Consider the following 22822-nt stretch of genomic DNA (forward strand, 5'->3'; position numbering starts at 1 on the left):
AGTGTACCTCACTGTATACAGCCAGTGTCAGATGAAACATTTTCATACAAAACATATCAGCCTCAAAGGTGTTACAGATTAAAGGGGCTCTGTGTAGTTTTTGGAGAATCATTTTAATATTTACAATATAAGTGAGGTAATAAAACAAACTGCTGCTCTCAAAGGTAAATAAGGTCCTTAGAGCATGGTTTGAAGCTAGACAGGTGGCAGGGTCTGCCAAATATAAACACAGTAAAACAGTATGAAGGTGTGTTTTATATTCAAATGTAAAAAAAAACCAAAAACAATAAAATTAATAGGGTATGTTTATTTAGTTTGTTTAGGCATAATGGTCTCCTTGCTGGCAACAATGTTAGTTGAAAAAAAAAAATCTTTACATGTGTGCTTTTCATTTTCACATTTAGCATATTTTACTGCACCTGATACTTCATAAAAAGAATACGTTTGAATGTGAATGAAATGAGGCAGGCTTTATATGTTGCTGGAGTATTACTGCATTGTGTTGGTTTCATACCTATACTATTTGGGATGTGGCAAATTATTTGATCTCCAAGTGTCTGAAATCATTACTTCACCAGATTACAGCGTCTAAAACTAAATATCACCTGAGGTATTTCTGATGAGCTAATCTTTATATTTTGTTTAAAATGGATGTGTATATTTTCTTCATGATTTCTTTATGGAGAAAAAAAGATGTTACCTGGGTTTTGAACTTTGGGGTCTTAAGACAGGCACACTGCTTTCCATCTTTAAACAAAATAAAGTGCTCTGGTATTATCATGTGAATGTACGGAAGCCAAGAACAGCCACAGATTTTTTAAAATTATTTTTTATGCACTGTTATCTTGTGATAACTACTTATTATCTCGATATAACAAAGATTGTTTTTTCGTGATAAGAAATTAATTAATAATGTGTTCTCTTGATTTCAATCTACAAGAGCTGCCACAAACGGCTTCCGTAGACGGCTGTAGCTGTAACCTACCAGTAAGTTACACATTTCGTTAGTTTGTTTACTTGACTACTTGACTAGATACTGGTTAGCGGATGAGAGGCTGATAAACTATCTATCCGGCTGCATCAGCTAAGGTAACGTAAATAGAACCTGTACCACACAGTGGCAGCTCTTGTAGGCTGAAATCAGGACAATCACAATTACCAGCGCACAACCATCACACTTGAAAATGATCCCATGAAAACAAGTCTTTCTGTAGCGAGATAACAAAGTAATGAATTCGTTATCACGGGAAAACAATCGTTATACTGAGATAACGAAATAAATTAATTCGTTATTACAAGAAAACAATCTTTGTTATATCGAGATAATGAAATAAATTAATTCGTTATCACAAAAAACAATCTTTGTTATATCAAGATAACGAGATAAGTAATTATCATGAGATAACAGTGCATAAAAATAAGAAAAATCCATGGCCGTTCTCGGCTTCCGTATGGATGAACATTTATCATAACAGTTGAAAATGTGCCCATTGCCAAACAAGCACAAACAGAAACACATGTGGGCTCTTGATTTTTTATTTTAATGAAAATGGAAACATTTAACAAGGACTTTCAGATTTTAATATATTGGAGCTCTCTCATTACAAAAAAAAATCTGTACAATAAAAAGTTGATCTTCCACAAAAAAAATCGCCGTCATTATAACTTGAGTTTGCTGACAGAAACCTCTTTGTGTTTCTTCTTTGAAGACTGATCCTTTGCACCTTTGATCTGGCTTTTGACCTGGTCCTGCAGCTGAGAGAAGAAGGCTTGAGAGGACTTCAGAGCCTTGTCCTTTCCTTCGTCCTGAAAAAGAGGAATGCCACGTTAGTCCAGTCTCCTCAGGAACATACACAATGTTACCCAAGCATTTATGTTGGCATTAAACAGTAGAGTACAGACTCAGCATTTAGTTCAACAACTTAAAACAGTCTGTGATTGCAATATGCAGCTGCTGGTTCATTTGACTGCTCCAAATATTCATCAAACCATTGTGTTGATTTAGTCAGGGGATGAAGAGGGACTCTTACCCTTTACTTGATTAAAAGTAGCTATAATACATCAATGCAAGTACTAGTCCTGTATTTATTATTCAGCAAAATGGCTCTTGTGGCTCTCAGTGTTCTCACATAGAAACATTAAGTGGCAGTACTTACTCGAAACGTTCTGACAGGCTAATACAGACTTCCAACTCTGGGACAAACACAGGCACTGAATGACATACTGGTCTGTGAAGAAAGAACATGACAGGAAACACTCACCTTCAGCATTGTAGCTTTGCCTCCTTTTGTGAGTTTCTTTAGGTTTTCAGTGACTTCTGCCTTTGATAGTTTCTTCTTCTCCCCAGTTGAACTGGCCTCTTTAAGTTTCTGTCTCTTTTCTTTCTCCTTGATCTTCAGACGCTTCACAGTCTTCTTGTGGCGTCTGTCACGCTTCTTGTCTGTTGACGTCTTCTCTGTATCACCAAGAATATCTCCTGCTTTGTTCTTTTCCTTTAGTTAGAGGAGAGTATTATTAGACACGCTGTGATACTAAATATAACAAGATCTAAATGAATGTTTAAAAAAATGGATTGACAACAAACCTTGACTTCTTCTGGTGCGAGCAGGGTGGCATCACTGACGCTGACTGGAGCTACTTCCTCCATTGTAATAGATGGCAGGTTAGAAACCACTTTGACCTCAGGAACAGGCTGTGGACAAAAGGCAACATCAACACAATGGCCTTCTACCCCCTAGCAGTACATCATTTTCTGCACTCTTTGTTCAAATTATCACTTAAATCTACAACTTTTTAAAAATTACCTTTTTCATGCAATTGCCCTTTAAAGATAACTTGTTTTATATAACCCTAACCCTAAAAAACTTTAAATGCATAAGAAATGCAGATGAAAATATGTTTTTGCCAAATAAGCGATTTCACAAACACACAGACACAAACACACACACACACACACACTTATACAGCTTTCAAAGTCTTTCAAAACAATTAAATGTAAATATTTTTTGCATATCCAGTAAAAAGGTCAGTGCTTACAAAACTTACAGGCTTAGGTGTGAAGTGGAAGTTGGAGAGAGCATCCAGCTTCAGGAAGAGTGTGTCCATAAGTTTTTGAATCTCTACATGGGCTGGGTTCTCCTTCTCCTCTGTCTTTGTCTTAAATTAGAAAAAATACAATTATTGGATGCAGCACAGGTTTGTGTGTTATGGAGTAGCGATGAGAACAAAAAAAAAAGTCGGACCTGGTTTTGTTTGAGGTATTCTTGCTCATAGATTTCTGCAAGACTCTGCTTACTCTTCTCATGGTCCAACGTTAGCCTCTTCTTGTACTCAAACACCTCCTCTTTGGGTTTCTCCTTACGGACTACATCATCAAATGCCTTACAGCAACACAGGTCAAAGGCAACGGGTTATAATCAGGGAACACAAAAGCAACAACTTCTTTCTTCAGATACCATAAAACAAGTTATTGTGACATACCTGGTCTTTGATTCTCTGTTTTATAATGTCTTCAAGCTGTAGTGTGGTTTCCTCTGTGACAACAGGGGCTGAAAGAGCACAGATAATGTCTTTAAAACAGCACACAGAAAGAAATCTTGCCATTATAATCATCAATGAACATCGGAGTCACTCACCCATTCTAGATGTCTGTTCAAACTCCACATCTTCCTCCAGCATGCTGTTCTCAGGACGAGACTGTGCCGTCACCTCTCCGGCCAACTGCCAGGGCTTCTCTCCCAGAGCTGTTTTCTCCAGCTCCTCAATCTTCTGTGACATCTGCAGGTTAGAACAACCATAACCACCATTAGCAGGCATTTACACAAAAATTATCATTGCACTAAAACAACACAAGGGGGTGTGTTGGTGTGTTGCTTCAGGTACTAGTAAGAAATGAAACACAATTCAAGAAGTCCAGAAGTGCCAGTTATTTTAATCTGATGGCAACATAATCTAACATGTTAGTTTCAAGTTTGAATAAGCTCTTTTAGAAAAAAAGGAATGACAGCAACCTTACTATGACAGATCTAGCAACATTTCCACATTACATTCCATACGCTACAAATCTGGATTAAATGCCATCAGATTAACCTAAATGCTGCACGAGCAAGGGGGTTAAAGACAATGAAAGAGAGAGTGAAATGTGTGTCCCGCACTGCCCTCTAATGGCTCAGCATCGTCACTCCCGGAGTTTTCCAAAATAACTGTTTTTAGCTATCTTAAACCGAGTTTGCATGTGACTGGAAGGCCAAAATGCATAGTAAAAGTGAACATGGACTGGGCAAAATACCACATTGTTCAAAAGACATCTGTCTTTAGTAAAGTATCACAAAAAGTCAAGAAATTTGGCATCAAGTGTCTGCTTGGATTCTCATCCATTTTCTTTGTATTTATCTATGATTTATTCCCTGATTGAAGCATTTCATGTAACAAAACTAACCACTGATGTGTTAGAGTAGTTAAGCCTTTTCTGTTTTACAGAAAAAGGGTTTTTGTATAAAAAAATATAAGAACAATAAGATGGTCTGTGTAAAACTCGCCCCCAAATATGACTGCTGCACCACATTTAGGCCACACAGATTATCAAACTAAAATTTTAAAACTGGTTACCTTTTCTTGCCGTTTCTCAAATGATGACTTTGCTGCACTTGTACTTTTCCCTCCAAAAATGTCCTCCATGTCTTCTCCCTCACTGTCCTCATCCACGGAGAGGTTAAAGGTGACTTTCTTATGTGATGATTTGGACTGACTTCCATCTTCATCCCTGGCAAACGGTAAACAAAAACATGCTGGAATGGATCCATACTCAACCAAATGTGTTTCTCCCACACACATGCATTACGTAATTTTAATCACACTTACTCATCATCACCCTCCTCTTCACCATCATAATCATCTTCCTCGTCATCAAATTCTTCTTCACCTTCACCCTGGCTTTCATCATCGCCATCTGACTGGTCATCTGCTTTAGCAGGTTCACTGTCCACAGCATCAAAGAAGTCCTTGTACTTGAGATTCCTTGAGCTCTTTGCCTGTAAATATAAACAATAATAAATGTATTTCCTGTATTCTGAACCGTCAGCACACAATATGTGTGAGAATAAGTGACAAAATACATACTGTGTTTTTCTTTTGCCTCTTGGTAGAAAGTATTTCCTCTAGGTCAAGATCGTCGTCATCATCAGAGGGCAGGTCCTGGAAATAGTCTAAGTCATCTTCATCCCCATCTTCTTTTCCCTCTCGCTTGTCCATATCATCAAGAAATGACTCCATCTCTGACAGTTTGAAGAACTTATCGTCAACCTCAGAGGGGATCACTTTTGTTTTGGAGCCTTTTCTTCCAATGCCCTTCTTCTCTTTCTCTCGCTTCTCCAGAGCGTCTACATCAAAATCCAAATCAGAGTCCTCATCTGTGAAATCATCAGCCCCAGCAGCCACTTTCCTGGACTGTTTGGGTGTGTCCTCCTCCACTACTTCATCATCATCATCATCAATATTTTCATCACCAGTCTCTACTTCTTCCTCATCACTATTCTCTTCCTCCTCCTCTGCCAACAACGTTAATGTTCCATCTGACAAAGCCTCGTCGGTGACATTTTTAAAGTGTTTCAGTAGAGAATTGTTCTGCAGCTCCAGTTCCTGCCAGATCTGCTCTTCATCAAAGTTTTCCACCACCAGTAAAGCCAACGGGCTGCCTTTATAATCTGCAGGCTCCTGAGCTTTCTGGAGGTCATACAGGGTCTTTGTGAGGGAAGTGAAGTCTGCTGCCACGCCATCCTGAAGGCTGAAAAGGGAGAAACACAATTAGTATCAAGTGTGTGGTGCATTATAGAAAGCAAATGAGTGCTTCTTTTGTTTTGTATTTGTACAAAAGACATCTATGAAACAGAGTCCTCAATGCAAGGGTTGGTACAGTTATTCCATAATTTACAAAAGAGAACATGTTAGATATTAAATTAAATTGGCTATGATTTGGTCATTTATCTGGTAATTTAATAACTAGCATACTCTCAGGCAAAACATATATTATCTTGTCTCAACAAAACATAATGAAACACATTCATCTGTGATAGAACTACCATTAGACTGAATTACTGCAAACATTAGGCACTGGAATTATGGAATTAGTTGTTATGGAGTATAGTGTCATTTTAATTTGAACATTTTGGTGTTTTATGGTGGACTTTTACAAACACTAACAATTTTAGAGTTTTCCTGTCATGTGTAATAGCATATTAAAGATTTTCCATTTCCACTAACATAAATAAAATAAACACACTTCTGAAATAAAACAACAACATTTAGGATATAAGACTACAGCCGCCATTTCTCAGAGCAAATGTGTTTAATAGCTCATGGAATACATCTTAATGTTATATCTAATAGTTTAGACCTTCATATAATTGAGCTTATTTCATTGATTCAAGTTTATATCCGGGCAAATTTAATTTATTCCAGATATTTTAAATATTCTGTTTCCCGAGAGTTCAGTGTTTTTCTTGTTTAAATCTATTTGAGCTCAGGCAAACATTCATCTTGCCAGGTGTATTAAACAGCCTCGTTCAACATTACACCCTTTAAGCGGTGTTATAGTTTTGTAATGAATGAATGAATAAAGAATATGACTTAGCTGCTGCATCGCATTGGCCGTTTAAGTTTGTTCCTTTTTAGATACTCTAACATTCGTACATACCACAGCTGACTATCCTGCAATATATTATGTATCACAGTCACATCATGGAAACACTTAATAATAGCCATCATTAATAAATGATAAATATATTGTTGATTAAACTTTAGTTAATAGTTATTTCAGTTGTTAGAAAGATGAAATGATTCATAAATCATTTTAAACCAATGGTAGTTTATTGTCAAATTGCTACTGATGTTAGCAATGTTTTGTAACTATTATCAAATGCAGTGTTTTTCACCTCTAAACATTATTTGAAGGTGCAACTTATGTTTAGAAACATTCACAATTACTATAAAAGTTTATAAAGCATTTGCTTTACCTAAAGGTTACTAACGATGCATTTTACATCATCCTTATTGTCTGCAGCATGGTATTGTACTGATTACTTGCTTTCTTCACTTATCAATAAATAACTATATTAATACTGTATGGTAAACTGGATAGTAGATACATGCTAGTTGAGTTTTCAGTGGATGTTTTCGAAGAAAACATGTGATGACTGGGACGACAATCATTGACTCACAAGTCAATGTAGCTAGCCTCGTTAGCATAAGAATACATTGTTACAACAACAGAGCGACTGCACACATAGCCAAAAAATACTGTCAACCCCTCATAAAGTTTTTTACGAGGTTGCCTGTGACAGCTAGCTAACAGTAAACGGGGCTAACGCTAGAAGTTCATGCAGTTAGCATTAGCTAGCGGTTAGCTAGCAGAGCCGCTTCTCTTCAAACATGCGTCCACGACGACGTTTAACAACTTCTTCACAACACAAGCATACGAGCAGACAGCAAACACTTGCCTCAGAAAGTTTTCTGGCTGTGTTGTGTTGGCATTTATTGTCTTTACACACTCCTCCAGCACGCTCAACACATCGTCGCTTGCCATCGTTGCCCTCACATGTGTGACCGTGTGTGTCGCAGATAAACAGGCTCTCCGAGAAACTCTTCCGCTGCTGTGTTTTAGTTCCGAGATACAAACATGGCGTCCGCCATGCTGAAGGTTGCAGGTTAGTTTGTGTCAGTGATTACAAAGTTACCAGACACAGGCTCCTCTGTGCTGTGTTCTGCATTAGCAAATATCAGTTTGTTCGACCTCGGTTTTACTGTTGAACAAGCTTCGCTACTCTAAGTTACTGTCGAAGTTAAACCCATGTTAACGTTACAAAACCGCTCTGCGTACTTGCTGCTTGTGGGTACATGCTACTTTACGTGTTTATGTCAAAAAGGGACTTTATATATTTTATCTCAAGGCATACAAAGAATGCATTATTGAATATAGTTTAATTCAATTCAGTCCGATCACAGTATATTCTTATATTTATCAATGAGCAGATGTTTTCTTCTCAGAGACCCTAAAACAGACATTTTAAAGATATTTATGACTTCCCCCCCCCCTTTTTTTTTTTTTTTACTTCCCTAATGAAGTATCTTATCAGTGTTTGAACTTAATGTACGTTTATCAGTGATGAAACTCAAGCTGTGCAGCCAAACATGATTCAAACTCACAGACCTTTATTTTGAAATCTAGCGGTAGTTTCAAAGTGTCATGGGTTGTATGGGCTGAATTTCGGGCAATGTGTGTAAAATAAAGCACAACACATCTAGAATGTTACCATTTAATGAACATGGCTTCATTTCACTCTGTAAACGTCATAACGCTGAAGTGTTATATACCACATGTGATACTGTCAGACAGTGAGGAACAAGATCATTTTTCCAACCTTGAAGGCTCTTGAAGGAAAATGCATATTGCATGTAAAAACAACAGTTTAAGCCCCAACTGTATTTTAATCTTGTTTATCCAGTGGCTGGTCTTTCCAGATGTTCCCGTCTCACACTCATGAGAGCACATTCAACCACAGCACCCCTCCACCAGGGTGTCCCCGGATCTGTTTGGAAGCTTGGGAGGCTGAACCACATTGCCATTGCTGTACCTGACATGGAGAAGGCCACGGCTCTGTATCGGGACGTGCTGGGGGCCACGGTGAGCGACAAGGTGCCCCTGCCCGAGCACGGTGTCTACACGGTGTTTGTGGAGCTCGGCAACACCAAGCTGGAGCTGCTCCATCCTCTGGGCGAGAAGAGCCCGATCTCTGGCTTCCTACAGAAGAACAAGTCTGGAGGGATGCATCACATTTGTATTGAGGTGAGCCAGCTGATTGCATGTCACATTCAGTCAGTATAAATCCACTTCAACTCTCAGGTATGAGTGAAAACTTTGTTGTTAAATGTTGTTATATCTAATCACAGAATAAGCCATGTGTTACTAATAAGAATGTAGGCTGTGTGTTCCCTGAATGTAGGCAGTTACATATAAAGCATGCAAAACAGGCTTTTTTTCATATGCTGTGAAAAGCACAGGTGTAACATAACTGATGGCTCGGTCCAGTGAGCCGTGAATCAGTCAAAGCTGTGGTTTTCCTGTGTGAACTTTGTCTGAGGACGGTTTGAGGTTAATAAAGTGACTTCAAGCAATGGTTCAGCATCTTTCTAAAGTCACAAGTTTTTGAGCTGGAGCACTCGTCAGTAAGGTGTGTGTAAGGTGTATTTAAATGACCTTATGACGTAAAGTCTGCTGTGAATGAGGCCAACACTAAAGCCCTGATGGCACTGATGCACCTCCGTGTAACGTTTCCATTATTCATTCATTAGTTACACCCATATTTGATGAGTTAGGATGTCTGCAGTAAGAATGGTCCTACTTTACAGTTGCACAGAAACATAAAAATAGCAGCTCTGTTGAGTTTTGTTTTAGTTTTGAGTCTGGAGTCTGGAAACCCAGCATTTACCTTTTTAGTTTAAGATTCAAATATTTATTCTACTTTGGCAATTACAGAATGACACAGCCCAGTGTGACGTCTGTTGACATTTAAAGGCGGTTGCTTGACTGAGCATTTGGAGATTATCAGAGTGTTTATCAGATTTTGCTCTCGGTTGCAGGTGGACGACATAAACGCCGCAATAGTCGACCTGAAAGCGAAGAACATCAGAACTCTGTCAGCAGAGCCCCGGATAGGTGCTCATGGGAAACCAGTGATGTTTCTCCATCCTAAAGATTGTGACGGTGTGCTGGTGGAGCTGGAGGAGGCATGAACGTCTCAGTCTGACTAACGTGGATTGTGGGAGCTGTTAATTCACAGCTATGACGTGTATTCCAATTTTCAAATCTCCATAACATTTTGTACAGTGGGTCTCTACTGCTCTTAGGTTTTGATCTTCTCATTTCAGAAAGGTGCCTCAGAGTTTGGTTTCAGTGCTGTTTTTGACTTTGCTGTTTTGTTGGGAATAAATCAAAAAGCGGTATTTGCTTTGACTTTTTCCGTGTCATGTAAAGAATAATGAATGTCCATCCACATGAGTCCATAGTTCAAACTTGATTTAAGCTCATTTAAAAGAAACATTTTGAGTGTTCAGAATGCAGTTCAAGCTGATGAGTTCATGTCATGTATAAAATGGTACTATTGTGTTTGATGTCATTTTAATACAGAATTTGTGGGTTTTAAAAAAAAAGTGACTGATATATTGAACTATTACGTGATCGAAAACTGCAGCTTTAATTTCACTCTGCTGACGAGGATTCCAAAATTAAAAGGTCTGAATTGAAATTTAAAGCTATATTTTAAGAATAATGCATTCTTAACTTATACATGTCTATATTTCCATATAGGATGGCATGCTTTTCGACTCCCAGCACAGATGTAAAATATGAATCATAATTTTTTATGCAAAATCCAAACATGAAATATTGTTTAGTTTTACACTTGACTAGTGTGGGCAGGTGGGAGAGCAGGTCGTCTAGTAATCGGAAGGTGGGTGGTTCGACTCCCGGCTCCGCTTAGCTGCATGTTGAAGTGTCCTTGAGCAAGATACTGGGCCCCAAATTGCTCCTGATGAGCAGTTGGCACCTTGCATGGCAGCCTCTGCCATCAGTATATGAATGTGTGTGTGAATGTGTGAATCTGACAAGTGTTGTAAAGCACATTGAGCGGTCCATTTATGACTGGGAATCTAAATCATCCACCTGCAATACAGATGACATTCATTCAGGGTTGAGACACATTTCTTTGGCATGCACTTCACACATAAAAACGTGTACTGTTTTTCATTTATTGAAAGTTATTGATAATAATGTATTACATTCTTTAAAGCCATGTCATAACACAGACATTTTTAATCACTAATGGTGGTTATAAAGGTCACCACTAGAGGGAGTGACACTAGAATCAACCATAGGCGCCAATAATAATCCCAGGCAGAAATGTCTGTGATTACAACAGGAGAGGAACTCATGGTGACGCAGGTCTTCCCTCCAACATTTCATTCACGCATCTGTGAAAACTCAGAGGTTTCTTGGTAGGAAATCCCCTGATCACTTCACTTTTCACAAGATCTCAAGATCTAAACCAGGGCTGCCCAAAGTGGGACCAACCAGCTACTGCAAGGTTTGATTTGGCCCACATGATGTTTCAAGTGAAAAAAACAACAATATGCTGTTTTATTTTGTGTGAGGTAAATATGCTCTTTTGATATGTAGGCCCCTTAATAATCTGAGCATGAGGGTGTAAGAAGTTTGTCAATTCAGCTAATGAATACTACAGAGGCCCTGAGAGCCAAGTGAAGAAACTTTGAAGGACTATCCCCGTAAAACATCTTTTTATATATATTTCTTCAATCATAGACATAAGAGAAAAAACTATTTTGATCAAACCTAGAAAATGGATCACCAAAAGTATTCGTTCTCTGTTGCCTCAGTATCACATGATTTTGACACAATAGTTGTTCACCATTAAGTTTCAGGTTTCGCCCTTCCAGCTTCAGACGGTACATAGACACTTCAGGAGGAATACTCAGACTCCCAAGAGACCAATGGCAATTTGCTAAGGCCTCGAGACACAGATGATCATAATTAGTTTCACATCAAGCTGCTCATTTTGGATTTTTGGTGTAGATTTTCTAGAAACCACTGGCTCTGAGGATAACAGTAGTTACGTTCTACACATTCAGGTAAACATGTGATTACTGTCCTGATTACTAGTGTTTGGAACTAAGTGACAGAAATTTGCTGAAGTACAACAACCACATATTTTAAAACATTTAAATTTGCGTAGATATAAAAACAGACACCACAATGGAGCTTTCATAAAAGTTATTAATGATTACTGAGGCATGACTCATGGGTGACATTTAGCAGCCTAGTTCTGTTTTCATCTGGTACTGGAAGTGAAACAGATAACCATTACCATAATTTCCCATTTTTGTCAGCTGGGGAGTTTTGCTGCCTCCCTTTTCTATAACCAAATTAAAAATGAGACTCATCAGAATCCAGAGGGTTCGTTTTATTTGCTTTAAACAGGTCTTGGCATAAAACACAGCAAATACATAGTAATGACGCAGGCAGAGACAGCAGAGGGAAGTGCAAGATGCAACAGTGGGCTATGAATGTAGTTGCCCACAGCTCTGGAAACAGGGGGTTATGTGTTAGTGTAATGTAGAGGGACGGCAATAATGACATGAATAATATAAGCGGTTTAAATGACTAGCCACTATCATGCAGATGGCTTCATATTTTGGGAAGCAAGATACAAATATACATATATGGAAAGCTTTTGTGAATGTGATCTGGAGGGAATTTAGCTGCTGTCTTTGCCCAGGGTGTGTTTGTCGAACAGGTACTCTGCCATTCCATTCTGAGGCGCACCCATGCGGCGCAGGTTGGTCACCCAGTCTGCCAATTCTTTGATGGATTTGACTTGCTCGTCCAGGAAGTGTGTCTCGATGAAATCGCACATCTGAACAAAGAGAGATTTCAATCACATTAGAGGACACACACACAATTTTACATAAATAATTACTAAATTGCCAGTTACTTTTACATTTTGTAAGAAAATACCTAACTACAGATATAAATACTGCATAAAGGAAATTGTCAAACAAATGAAATATACGGGGGAATAAATACAAAGGTAAATAAATACAGAAGCAATTTAAAAGAGGCACTTATCTATTCATGTATTTAATTTTGGCAGTTTCAGTTCTCTGTAACATAACACATGAGTAGAACTGACACCTTCTTCAGAATTCTATTCTTATGATAATGTTGTTTTGCAGCTGTTCAGCTGTCTAATCCAACGGGTTTCAAAAGTTAACATGAGCAGATTATTGGTAAAAACTAAAAATAAAGTCAGCAATCGGCTACAAAGCACTAAACACAGTTCGCTTGAAACACAGCAGCTGTATTGTGTGAATGCCAGATCAAAGTTGGACAGATGTTTTCACATCTCTCTCAAAACGAAACTGTTTGCTTTGCAGCAGAACTGTCAAGCCCTTATTTAATACTCACATGTGGGTCATTGTGATCCGAGCAGAGCTTGTGCAGGTCCAGCAGGGACTGATTCACACTTTTCTCAAGTTGCAGGGCACATTCCAGGGCCTCAATACCACTGCCCCACTCATCCCTCTCTGGCTTCTGCAACACAAAGCAGGGTGGAAAAACTGTGAGACACTCAAATGAGGATGATGAACCAAGCTCAGACAGACAGACAGAAGGCCCCCTGTGTATTTGAGACCAGGTTCGCAGTTTAACGTTTAACTCAGACGTTAAAAGGGTTGAGTTTGTGTGTCAGTAAAAGATAAGCAGCATAGTACACTCACGCCCTCTCTATCTTTTTGTCCTTACGTTGCCCTCCCGTCATGAGCTGTATGATAGCCCAGAACAAGACATCTCACACCCAGTGCTTATGTTAAAACATACATACATACATACATACATACATACATACATACATACATACATACACACACACACACAACTGAAGTCTGTATCAGATCAAATAAGAGCTCATACCCTGACATCTTGTAGGAAAATCCTCCCCCCCCTCTGGTTCTGCATTTTCATTAGCTTCTCGGCATGCTCCCGCTCCTCATGTGACTGATTACGGAAGAACTTGGCAAAGTTGTTCAATGCCTGGTCATCCCGGTCGAAGTAGTATGCCTGTGCAGAGAAGAGAGGGGAATGCAGGTGTTCTTACAGTCATTTCCTTCAGGTGAAGCAAAAAGTTCTCAAATGTGTCCGAAACATACCACAAAACTACCTAGGTGCCAAGATTATTCCACAAAGCCAAAACTAGACATGCGTGCAGTGTTTAAAATTCTCAAATTCAGTGATAAGAGAAAAACTTCACTGCTAAGAACTATGTGCTACCATTAATAAGGTTTTATTTGTTACACATTGCTGGCGGTTAAAAACATTTGAGCCCATAAGAGACCAGAAAATTACACATTGATCTTTCTATAACATCCTAAATAAAACATGACTTTTAGATTTATTTGACATAAACCTGGTAATTCAGTACACACACACCTATATAGAAACCCCTTTGAACACACAGCTTTGAGCGGGATAGGTAAAGAATTTTAAGGGCAGCTGATGCACTCTCTGCCCTCGTCTTTGTACATAATCTCAAAGGGAACTTCAACCTTTGACTTATGACGAACGGACGACGGACAACATTCATTTTCCCTCAGTTCAAACACGAGATACCAAACATACACCGGTAAAACTCCCTCACGTGTTTCACAAGTTAATCTTTAAATTAAAATGGCTGCTGATGGTGACTTTTATTCATCAAGGCCTGACTCCATCTTTATCCAAACATCCCACCTGTCTTTTCTCATCCATCTAGAAGGTTGTCAGCACACTGGCTACACTTGGCAGGCACCTGACAATACACACCACAGCAGCCCACTAAGCACAGACGTTACATAACCACAACAGTGTATTTAAAAAGGAATTGGAATCACTTCTCGATAATAACCGGCATCAGCGTAACTGTTCCCCTTATGCTGACACGTACTATCTGTATTATCATCGTCTGCAGTTCAACCCTGGGTTTTAGACTTTTTTCAACTCAGTTACTTTTCTCTGTTCACCTATTAAATTCTCACCATAGACAGGTAGACGTAGGAGGCGTACAGCTCCAGGTTGATCTGCCTGTTGATTGCAGCCTCGCAGTCCTGGTGGAAGTTCTGTCTCACTTGGGAACTCATGGTTCTGAAACACCACAAACAAATGTTTTATTAAAACGCACAAACATGACTCAAAATTGTACATCTCACACGTGTGTCATATTTACACAACAAGTCTCAACAAATTATTTACTGAAATGATCGTATCAAATCGATGAGCCCCCACTTCAACACATGACACAGTATATTGCACCAGACCTGATTTTTAACGGAAAACCAGCGGGTTTTGCCCGATTACATTTTGTGAAGTACATCCAAATCATATCAGGGAAGTCAAAGCGCAGAGTTTCAGCTTTTCATAATGTAACAGTTACGTCAAACATTACATCGAAGTATAAAGTAGAGTGATCTTTAAAATGGGTACTATATAGTTTAAGAGGAAAAAAAAAATCATACTGATTTTTTTTATATTTATAATAAATGCAAATTTAGAAATATTTACTTTTTTCACAATTGCATAAACGAGCTGTTCTTAGTGGAAAATAAGGTCTCCAAACACTGTTTGAAGGTAGAAAGGTGGCACTGTCCGCCACATGTAAATAATGAAAAACAGTATGCAATTAGATTAGATTAATTAATTACTCACTTGTTCTTTAAGGTCAGTTGGTTTATTCAATCAAGACAACAAAAGAGTTTAGTTGGTGTAATTAGTTTGTCTAGGCATGGAAAATAAAATGATTTGTCAAACTGTCATTGTCAATGAAGATCTTTCACTTCTAATAAAAACGTCTTCCCCAAAACTACACAGAGCAGTTGCGATAACATACAGCAGGTTAGTTACTAAATCACATCACTGTTAAGTTTACCAGCTCCATTGTTGTTGTGGCGCACACCTGGCACTGAAGTCAGCTCGAGGCTGAAAAGCTAACTGCGTCAAGGCCACACTTACGGCGGCGGCAACCAGATAAAAAACCGCACCAGTGCCAACGTTACCATACCTTTACCCTGCCAAACATCTTAAAACGTTAACGTAGCAAATATATACGATGAAAGGAGGACTTGGATAAATGTTCTTACCAGACGCGGCGGGTCTTCTTGTCAGGAGGACGGAAAGCTGTCGGAGTGGCTCGCACCGTTAGCAAAACAGGTATCTAGCTAGCAAAGCTAAACGTGTTTAGGATAAACTGGCAAGCAGAAGTTTCGAGGTGATTATAATTTGATTTGTTGTGATCGATGATAGGATGAGTGATCAAAGAGATGAATCCCGTTCGGGGTTGTTTGAAGACAGTTGAGAGGTTGCCGTTCAAGCACTGTTGAAGCAGGTAACCTTCACTGTCCGCTAACGAGAGGATCGACTGTGGGCTGTCTCGGCCTGAACCCCCGCTAATAAGAAGATGGTACGGGCCGTGACGTCACTGACAGTAAGCGGGCGGGGCATGGAGGCTGCACTATCATGTTTTCATGCTCTTCGGGTTTTTCCATAGTTTTTTTTCCCCTCTCTTCGACGGAAAATACTAAATACTTTTACTTTCGTCTTTGTGGCACTTTATACATCTACATAACGACACGTACATTCTCTTCATTTCAGAGGACAATCGTGAACCTTTGACTCAACTTGATTTGTCTGAGAGCTTCTTGCTGACATTTACATTTTTTTTAATGAAAACATCTGATTAATGAATGACAGACTAGTAAATGATCGATTTCACTATCACTAGGCTATATGTAAAGCAGTAAGGCCCACCTTGTCCTGCTGTTTACAAAAAAAAAATAATAATAATCCTATAGAACACTGAACAAAGCCTTTTGAGCACAATGACCATTTTTACTTCTGATTAGGTTTTGCTGGTTTGACAGCAGCATTTAGACATGATGTGTAAAAGATGGCATTTAGCATTTAATTGACTTAAAGTTTTAAGAGTTTATTTCTGAATGTGTTGGTACAGTTTTGAAAAATGATTGCATGAACATGTCTGCACTAATAACTTTTTCAGGGGCCCAAAGCAGTGAAACCCATTATAAAGCCTGAGAAAAGAACCAAGTGTCAGAGCAGAAGACAATGTTCTGTACAGAATATAACACACTCTCCCCTCAGATATTCAACTCAATAAACAAAACACTCACATAGAGGCATAATCTTAAGACTCAGCTTTGAACACATGATATGACTCAGCTCCATCCAGTGGCATTGCAAAACTTAAAAAGTTGGGTATTGCATGACATGTCTTATTGTCACACACTAGGACATGACTAATTGGCTTACTCAGACACACTGCATTAGTTACCATGATAAAAGTAAATAGTTTGAGCTTGTTTTAGCAATACTCAGAGGTCACCATTGACCAAACAGCTCCAAAGGATCTGAACAAGAGTGTGGGTTAAGTGTCAATGGTCGGAGACAAAGTGAATTAGAAAGCATACAAGTGTATCTATATTCGAAAGGACCTCATAAGAGGCTCAAGTGCTGTTCCAAAACAAAAAAAGCTTATCTTGGATTTTTGGATTAGAGCATTTCCTCACAGGGTAATGGCAGCTGTATGTACGGACAGCTGTTAATCATACACTTCAGTCACCCTCTATTGGTGTCGAAATTGTTTTGTAACAGTGTCATAAATTATAATCATCTGTCACAGTGAAGAGGCATAAAGAAAGAAAATAAAGAAGTTTTTAATTTGGTCAAAGGTCTGGCGTTGTTATGACAGTTGAGTTCTTTGTCTAGGGACAGAGGATGCCGTTCACTGTACAGATTGTAAAGCCAACTGAGGCAATGTGATTGTGATTGTTGAACTACAAACATTTAGTGACACCACTTGACCTGATTAAAACTTACAGAGTGAAGGTTTGTCTTTGCTCTTTATCACTTTCGTCTCAAAGTTATTTTTCACTGATTAAAACACTCTTAGCCTCAAAACTGAGAGCTATTCAACATTAGCCACATCTCAACCAGCTTTAATATTGTCATGTGATATATATCATTCTGAGATGGGCAATTTGGCATAACCCTAACCCTAATTACTTTTGATGCTACTTGCCACTTTAATATGTCAATGTTTGAATGCAGCACTTTAACTTGTATTTTTTTTCTCTGTGGTGTTGATAAATAAGTCAAAGTTCAAAGTATTGCTTCCACAACTGGATAGATAAATGGAAATAGTGCTTATAAAGCTGTCCTTTCCCCCAGGGACTGTCAGGGCTAAACACTGGCTTTATTGCCATCCATTCATCTTCATCACTTGCCAAATGACTTTGCTCCTTGGTTTTAAAAGTGAACCACTTCATTTCTTTTCAAACTATTTGTGTTCTGAGGTTACAGTGAGTTTGCAGACTGCATCTCTGAACTCATGTTACGCCAGCGGGTCACCTGCACCTGCTGGGTTTGTTGTTACCGTAGCAGTAAATAATGCAGGTTATAGCCACGCCAGTCTGGTGCAGGGATCACTTATCCTCATGCATAATTTGGAATGTTTTAAGCACAGTGCATCATTCACTCCTATTTATGGTGCAGAATTCACCAGCGCTATCTGCTGGTCACTGGACTCAATTACATCATCCATCTGCAGACAGGTAGCTGCTCTGATGTCCTACTGCACCGCAGTTACTGCTGAACGTTGTTAAAATGCCAAGAACAGATCAGACCCACATATTAAGCACCAACATTGAGCCTCTTTTAATATGGTCAGTTTTCTTTTTTTTTAAATATGTAACCTTGTGTATTTTCTTCTAAAAACTGTCCTGTCTTCTAAAAACCCAGGGTTTGAACCCTTGAATAAATACATGTGTCCTGCAGAGAAAAAGACAGGTAAATAGCTTTGAGTTTTTAAAAAACTTTATTCACTGTTTGAAGTTTAGTCAAACAGGCCGAATCCCATGTCGTCATCGGACTCCTCAGACTCTTCCTTCTTCTCTTCCTTCTTCTCCTCAGCTGCAAAACAAGAATCATTTGATATTAACTCCTGCAATAATAACATTTTACAAATCTATGCATACAAAGTCATCATGCAATCATTCACATTCCAGTCAACTACTTATGTCTACTGCAAGCTCATCACCTATAATTATCACTATAATGGAAATACAAATATGCAAATTATGACAAATCTGACCAAAAATGACCAAACTTGGAACACGTAAATGTCTTTGCCTTACATGACTTTTACCCACCAGGTACAGTCTGGCAGGTTCAAATTATGTATATTTGTAACTTTTAGTCCCATGAAAAACAAACTGATGACTAAACTGATTTGGCAACATGTAATCATATTAACATACAAAGTGAAGGCAAAGGCACCGTATGCCAGGTGTCACTGATGCTGACAAACAAGGTGCTAAGCTGTAATGCTCACCTGCAGCAGGGGCTGCGGCTCCGCCTGAGCCAGCAGCCGCAGAGCTGGCAACCGCTACAGCACCGCCTGCTGGCATGCTGGCCAGCTTACCGTAACCTGAGGAGACACGTTGGCACACATAAAGCACAAGTGATATCAACACACAGCAGCCAGAAACAAGATAGAGGTCAGAAGCACCATCTTGTTATCGCTGCATATAATATGGCAATTTAGTTGAAAGTAACACTCTGATGTTGTTTTAATGCAGTCTTTTCAAGGCCGCATAGCAGGGACCTTTTTAATCCATTTTGAAATTTTACTTAAGTGAGATAAACACCTATTACCTCCGACTGCAGGGAATTTAGCCTCCAAGACTGTTACTGTAATTGAAGTGTGTGGTAAGTGCAAAAAAGCTCCAATATACTAATAAGAGTGCATTTGTAGAGTAACAGGATCATGTCTTGAAAATTACACTTGATGGCTTAATTCATTGATGGCCCAAAATACATGAGCTTCACTGCATTTGAGATTTTTTTTTCAACTTGACTTCTGTCAAAATGCTGTACCTGTAATATTTTTACCACCTGTATCAGGCAGTCAGACTACTGATAAGGAGTCCAGATTCTTATGTTTTGCATGTTCTCCAATTCTTATGATTTTCAAGGAATTCACCATTTGTCACAATAACAACTCCTGAAACAAATTCAGGCCAACTATATCACTTTCCTGTGTGTTAGTCTGGATTAAGATTTGACAAACTCAGGAATTTCATTTTCAAAATCCTAGATGTTGCTGCTGTCATTTGATCAGCAAACTCAAAACATTTTTATCAAAATACAAGTGGCACATTGCCAAACTCACCTGAAGCAATCACTTCATTCACGTTCTTGCCGCCAAGCTCAGAAATGACCTGTTGAGAGATACATTTGTGAAAATCCCAAAGACAATTACTACTGCCATAACAGCATTATCACAAAGGAGGAGACTGCTCTGTACCTTGCCCAGGCGGGTGTCATCGGCCTCAATACCAACACTTTCCAGGATCTTCTTGATGTCCTTGGCCTCGGGGTTATCATTGCCACCGAGGGCAGCGAGCAGGTAAGCAGCAACGTAACGCATCCTGAATAATAATTAAAAAAAACAAAAACAGTAAGGTTCAAACTGTGCAGATGTGTCAGCAAATAAGAGACATGTACAGGCTTGGCCAGCATGTAATCCATTTTATCAATTAGATCAAGCAAAACATAATACATTTCTTCAATTCTAAAAACACCATTTAAAATATGCAGACATTTATTCAATCAATTTGGCACGTCTTGAACTGTGTCCTTAAGGAGCCTGTTTACCAGCATCTCTTGGAAAAAAGCATTAACTGATACCACCACCATTTACCTTAAAAATTCTACTTTGTGAGCTTTTCCCTAGTCTTACATGTGTCAATTTTAGTGTCAAGGTGCATAATTAATGATTCAGTTTACATACATAAAAGCGGCCTTTAATTTAGCTATTTCAACAAATCATAACAGTGTAGTGATGCTGCCAAACACCTTTAACTTTCAGGTTGGTGGTAACTTATCCTTTTGCCTCAAAACAAATTGTATTAAAGCTTTAGTACATCACAACTATACATTTGCCAATATTTTAATGTTAACAAATTTCTTGGTTGGCATGACAGTTTTAAGTCGCTACTAGACGCGCCGGTGCTGATTTTCAGCTTGTAACTAACATTTTCTTGCACCAAATCACCAAAGCATCTTTTGACTAACGTTAGTGAACCAACAGAGGACTCCATGTTAAAAATCTACATCAAGTCCCTTTAGTTACTTCAAGTTTGATTTAGACGGAAAATGTATGTAAAATCTGACGCTTTAACTACAGTTACATTTTTTACACCCATGTGGTGGCGCGTTCAACAGCACCGCTATCATTAGCTAGCTTGCTTAGCCACCGCAGACACTGCGGTACAAAAATGTATCAATATCACTAAAATGCCGCTTTTTGAGGTTTCTCAACTAGCGGGATTTGAAGTTTACTTATTTCTTGCGACAATATGCTCCCTCACGTCTGTGTTTAACATATTTGCGATGGTATAAAAAGAAACTCACTTGCTAGACAGGCGAACGCGTGTTCACTTCGAGGTTAGCACGGACAGAAAGGAAGTTACGTCACAGGATGAAGGCGGAAGAAACCTCTCTTCTTCTTCGTCCCTAGTAAAAGGCCGAGAAGAAGTAAATCGCCCCCTGCTGTACCGGAGGGAGTAATGTAAACTCGAAACGGCACAAGTAGGATGTGCCTTGGTGCTGTCACAACACTGCAGCCACAAAACTTGACAAATATTTAATTAACTAATACTTGAGACGTCAAACATAAAAAAAACTGTTTCAATCACCTAAATACAAAAGGCAGTGAATATGCAAGAGATATTTGTTTAAATGTAGGATGTTTACCTCCTTTCTGTCCTGAAAATGTAGGTTACATCTCTTAAGTTTATTTATCTTTCAGGTCTATTTATTTAAATTATGTATGTTATATTTTTGTTTTTAACTATGCAACAATACTAAATGGGTGTTTTGATGTGTGCATTCACGTGATACAATAAAGACACAAAATAAATAAATTATATTGGTATAGACAATATTCAAAAGTAAATCAACCAATATATTTTAGAGCACAGATATTCAGGCTGTGGTAGAATTCTGTTTTTGTGGGTTTTTTTTGTATGTTTAATCTCTCTTTAGACTGCATCTCTGTCATTTGTGTCTTTACAGTCTTTACTGCATATGTGTGCGACATGGATTCTATAAATCTGTAGAGTATATATATTCATTTATTTACATTAGGAGTCAATAAATTATTTGGAATTGTCTATTTTGTTGTAAGGTAGGTGCTTTGGTCTTATTTCTCCATTTAGCGTTCACCAATGGACCATCCTCCCGAACTGTTTACTCCAAACAACCTCTGTGGGTAAGTGCATGTGTGTTTTACTTTACAGTGCATTAACACGCATCAATCTCTTCTTCCTGTCTGCTCTTACTGCTGATTTGGCTCCTTGTCCAGTTGGGCATCCTGCTTCGCCCTCAGCCCCTGCTGCTGGTGCTGGACCTGCTCCCGGGTGTGATTGATTTCGGTTGCCAGAAAAGACGAAGTGACATGACACTCTGCGATGGATTGGATCCACACCATGAGAAACCAGCAGCTGTGCTCTGGTCTCAAGCTGTAGTGTGAACAACCAGCTTTAATGAATCGCTGTCACATGCACCGTTTGGTTCCAGGCAACCAGCCACTAATCTACCACCGAGCTCCTCTTATAGCTTATTATAGCGCTCCTCTCAGAGAATGTATGGATGTATCTGAGTGAAAACACCTTTGAAACAGAACCACATCCCATGCGGGTATGCGCTCTGTCTATGTACAGGATTTATATGCATGTTAAGACAAGTACATTTAGATAATATAGTAATTTTTCATATTTGTAGGTGAGTGGATGTTTAATAACAGTAACACTTTTTTTATGTAACTGATCACATTAATCACTTCTGCACAGCAGAAGTTGCTGGAAGTGCTCCATCATTAATGTTCTTAGTAACCCCTGTGCTTTTCCTGCGATGACGAGTCAAAATGTCTGCGGTGAAAAAAGGTCTGCAGATGGGATTCATTTATAAAACAATATATAAATATATAAGAGTGTTTTGATGCTGGCAAGGTTACTAAAATGTAATATATTTCGCTCCAGTTCGTGGTCAATACAAAAGAAAAACTTTTCACAGATTTTTTTTTTTTTTTACTTGTATCTAATGGGAGAAAAGTAGTCCTTGGCTTCCAGAGGGGGCCATAACAGGAAA

At 38.8% G+C, this 22822-nt stretch overlaps 4 protein-coding genes and 1 long non-coding RNA gene across 5 annotated transcripts; 2 read left to right on the plus strand and 3 right to left on the minus strand.

Annotated features, from left to right (window-relative positions):
- Nucleotides 1-1520: 1520 nt before the first annotated feature.
- Nucleotides 1521-7579, minus strand: mphosph10 (M-phase phosphoprotein 10 (U3 small nucleolar ribonucleoprotein)). Its single transcript, XM_037095608.1, has 11 exons — nt 7494-7579; nt 5119-5782; nt 4861-5030; nt 4609-4762; nt 3636-3777; nt 3481-3548; nt 3243-3380; nt 3046-3156; nt 2585-2692; nt 2262-2492; nt 1521-1806 (listed from the first exon to the last, which is right to left on the minus strand). The coding sequence occupies exons 1-11, from the start codon at nt 7577-7579 to the stop codon at nt 1660-1662; spliced, it is 2019 nt and encodes a 672-aa protein (XP_036951503.1). The 3' UTR covers nt 1521-1659.
- Nucleotides 7545-10211, plus strand: mcee (methylmalonyl CoA epimerase). The gene is made up of 3 exons (XM_037095614.1): nt 7545-7700; nt 8499-8839; nt 9634-10211. Exons 1-3 carry the CDS (start codon nt 7673-7675, stop codon nt 9784-9786), a joined length of 522 nt encoding a protein of 173 aa, XP_036951509.1. The 5' UTR covers nt 7545-7672; the 3' UTR covers nt 9787-10211.
- A 1797-nt stretch (nt 10212-12008) lies between these two features.
- On the minus strand, nt 12009-16030 carry fth1a (ferritin, heavy polypeptide 1a). The gene is made up of 5 exons (XM_037095613.1): nt 15736-16030; nt 14638-14743; nt 13538-13684; nt 13034-13159; nt 12009-12482 (listed from the first exon to the last, which is right to left on the minus strand). The coding sequence occupies exons 2-5, from the start codon at nt 14737-14739 to the stop codon at nt 12324-12326; spliced, it is 534 nt and encodes a 177-aa protein (XP_036951508.1). The 5' UTR covers nt 14740-14743; nt 15736-16030; the 3' UTR covers nt 12009-12323.
- A 2436-nt stretch (nt 16031-18466) lies between these two features.
- LOC119018159 (60S acidic ribosomal protein P2-like) lies at nt 18467-21226 on the minus strand. Its single transcript, XM_037095615.1, has 5 exons — nt 21086-21226; nt 19977-20100; nt 19842-19890; nt 19002-19097; nt 18467-18580 (listed from the first exon to the last, which is right to left on the minus strand). The coding sequence occupies exons 2-5, from the start codon at nt 20097-20099 to the stop codon at nt 18504-18506; spliced, it is 345 nt and encodes a 114-aa protein (XP_036951510.1). The 5' UTR covers nt 20100; nt 21086-21226; the 3' UTR covers nt 18467-18503.
- Nucleotides 21227-21335: 109 nt separating this feature from the next.
- Nucleotides 21336-22465, plus strand: LOC119018160. Its single transcript, XR_005074663.1, has 3 exons — nt 21336-21447; nt 21892-21944; nt 22038-22465. It is a non-coding gene; the product is annotated as an uncharacterized LOC119018160 (long non-coding RNA).
- Nucleotides 22466-22822: the final 357 nt, after the last annotated feature.

The sequence above is a fragment of the Acanthopagrus latus genome, chromosome 4 (genome assembly GCF_904848185.1).
Source record: "Acanthopagrus latus isolate v.2019 chromosome 4, fAcaLat1.1, whole genome shotgun sequence".
NCBI classification, from domain to species: Eukaryota; Metazoa; Chordata; class Actinopteri; order Spariformes; family Sparidae; genus Acanthopagrus; species Acanthopagrus latus.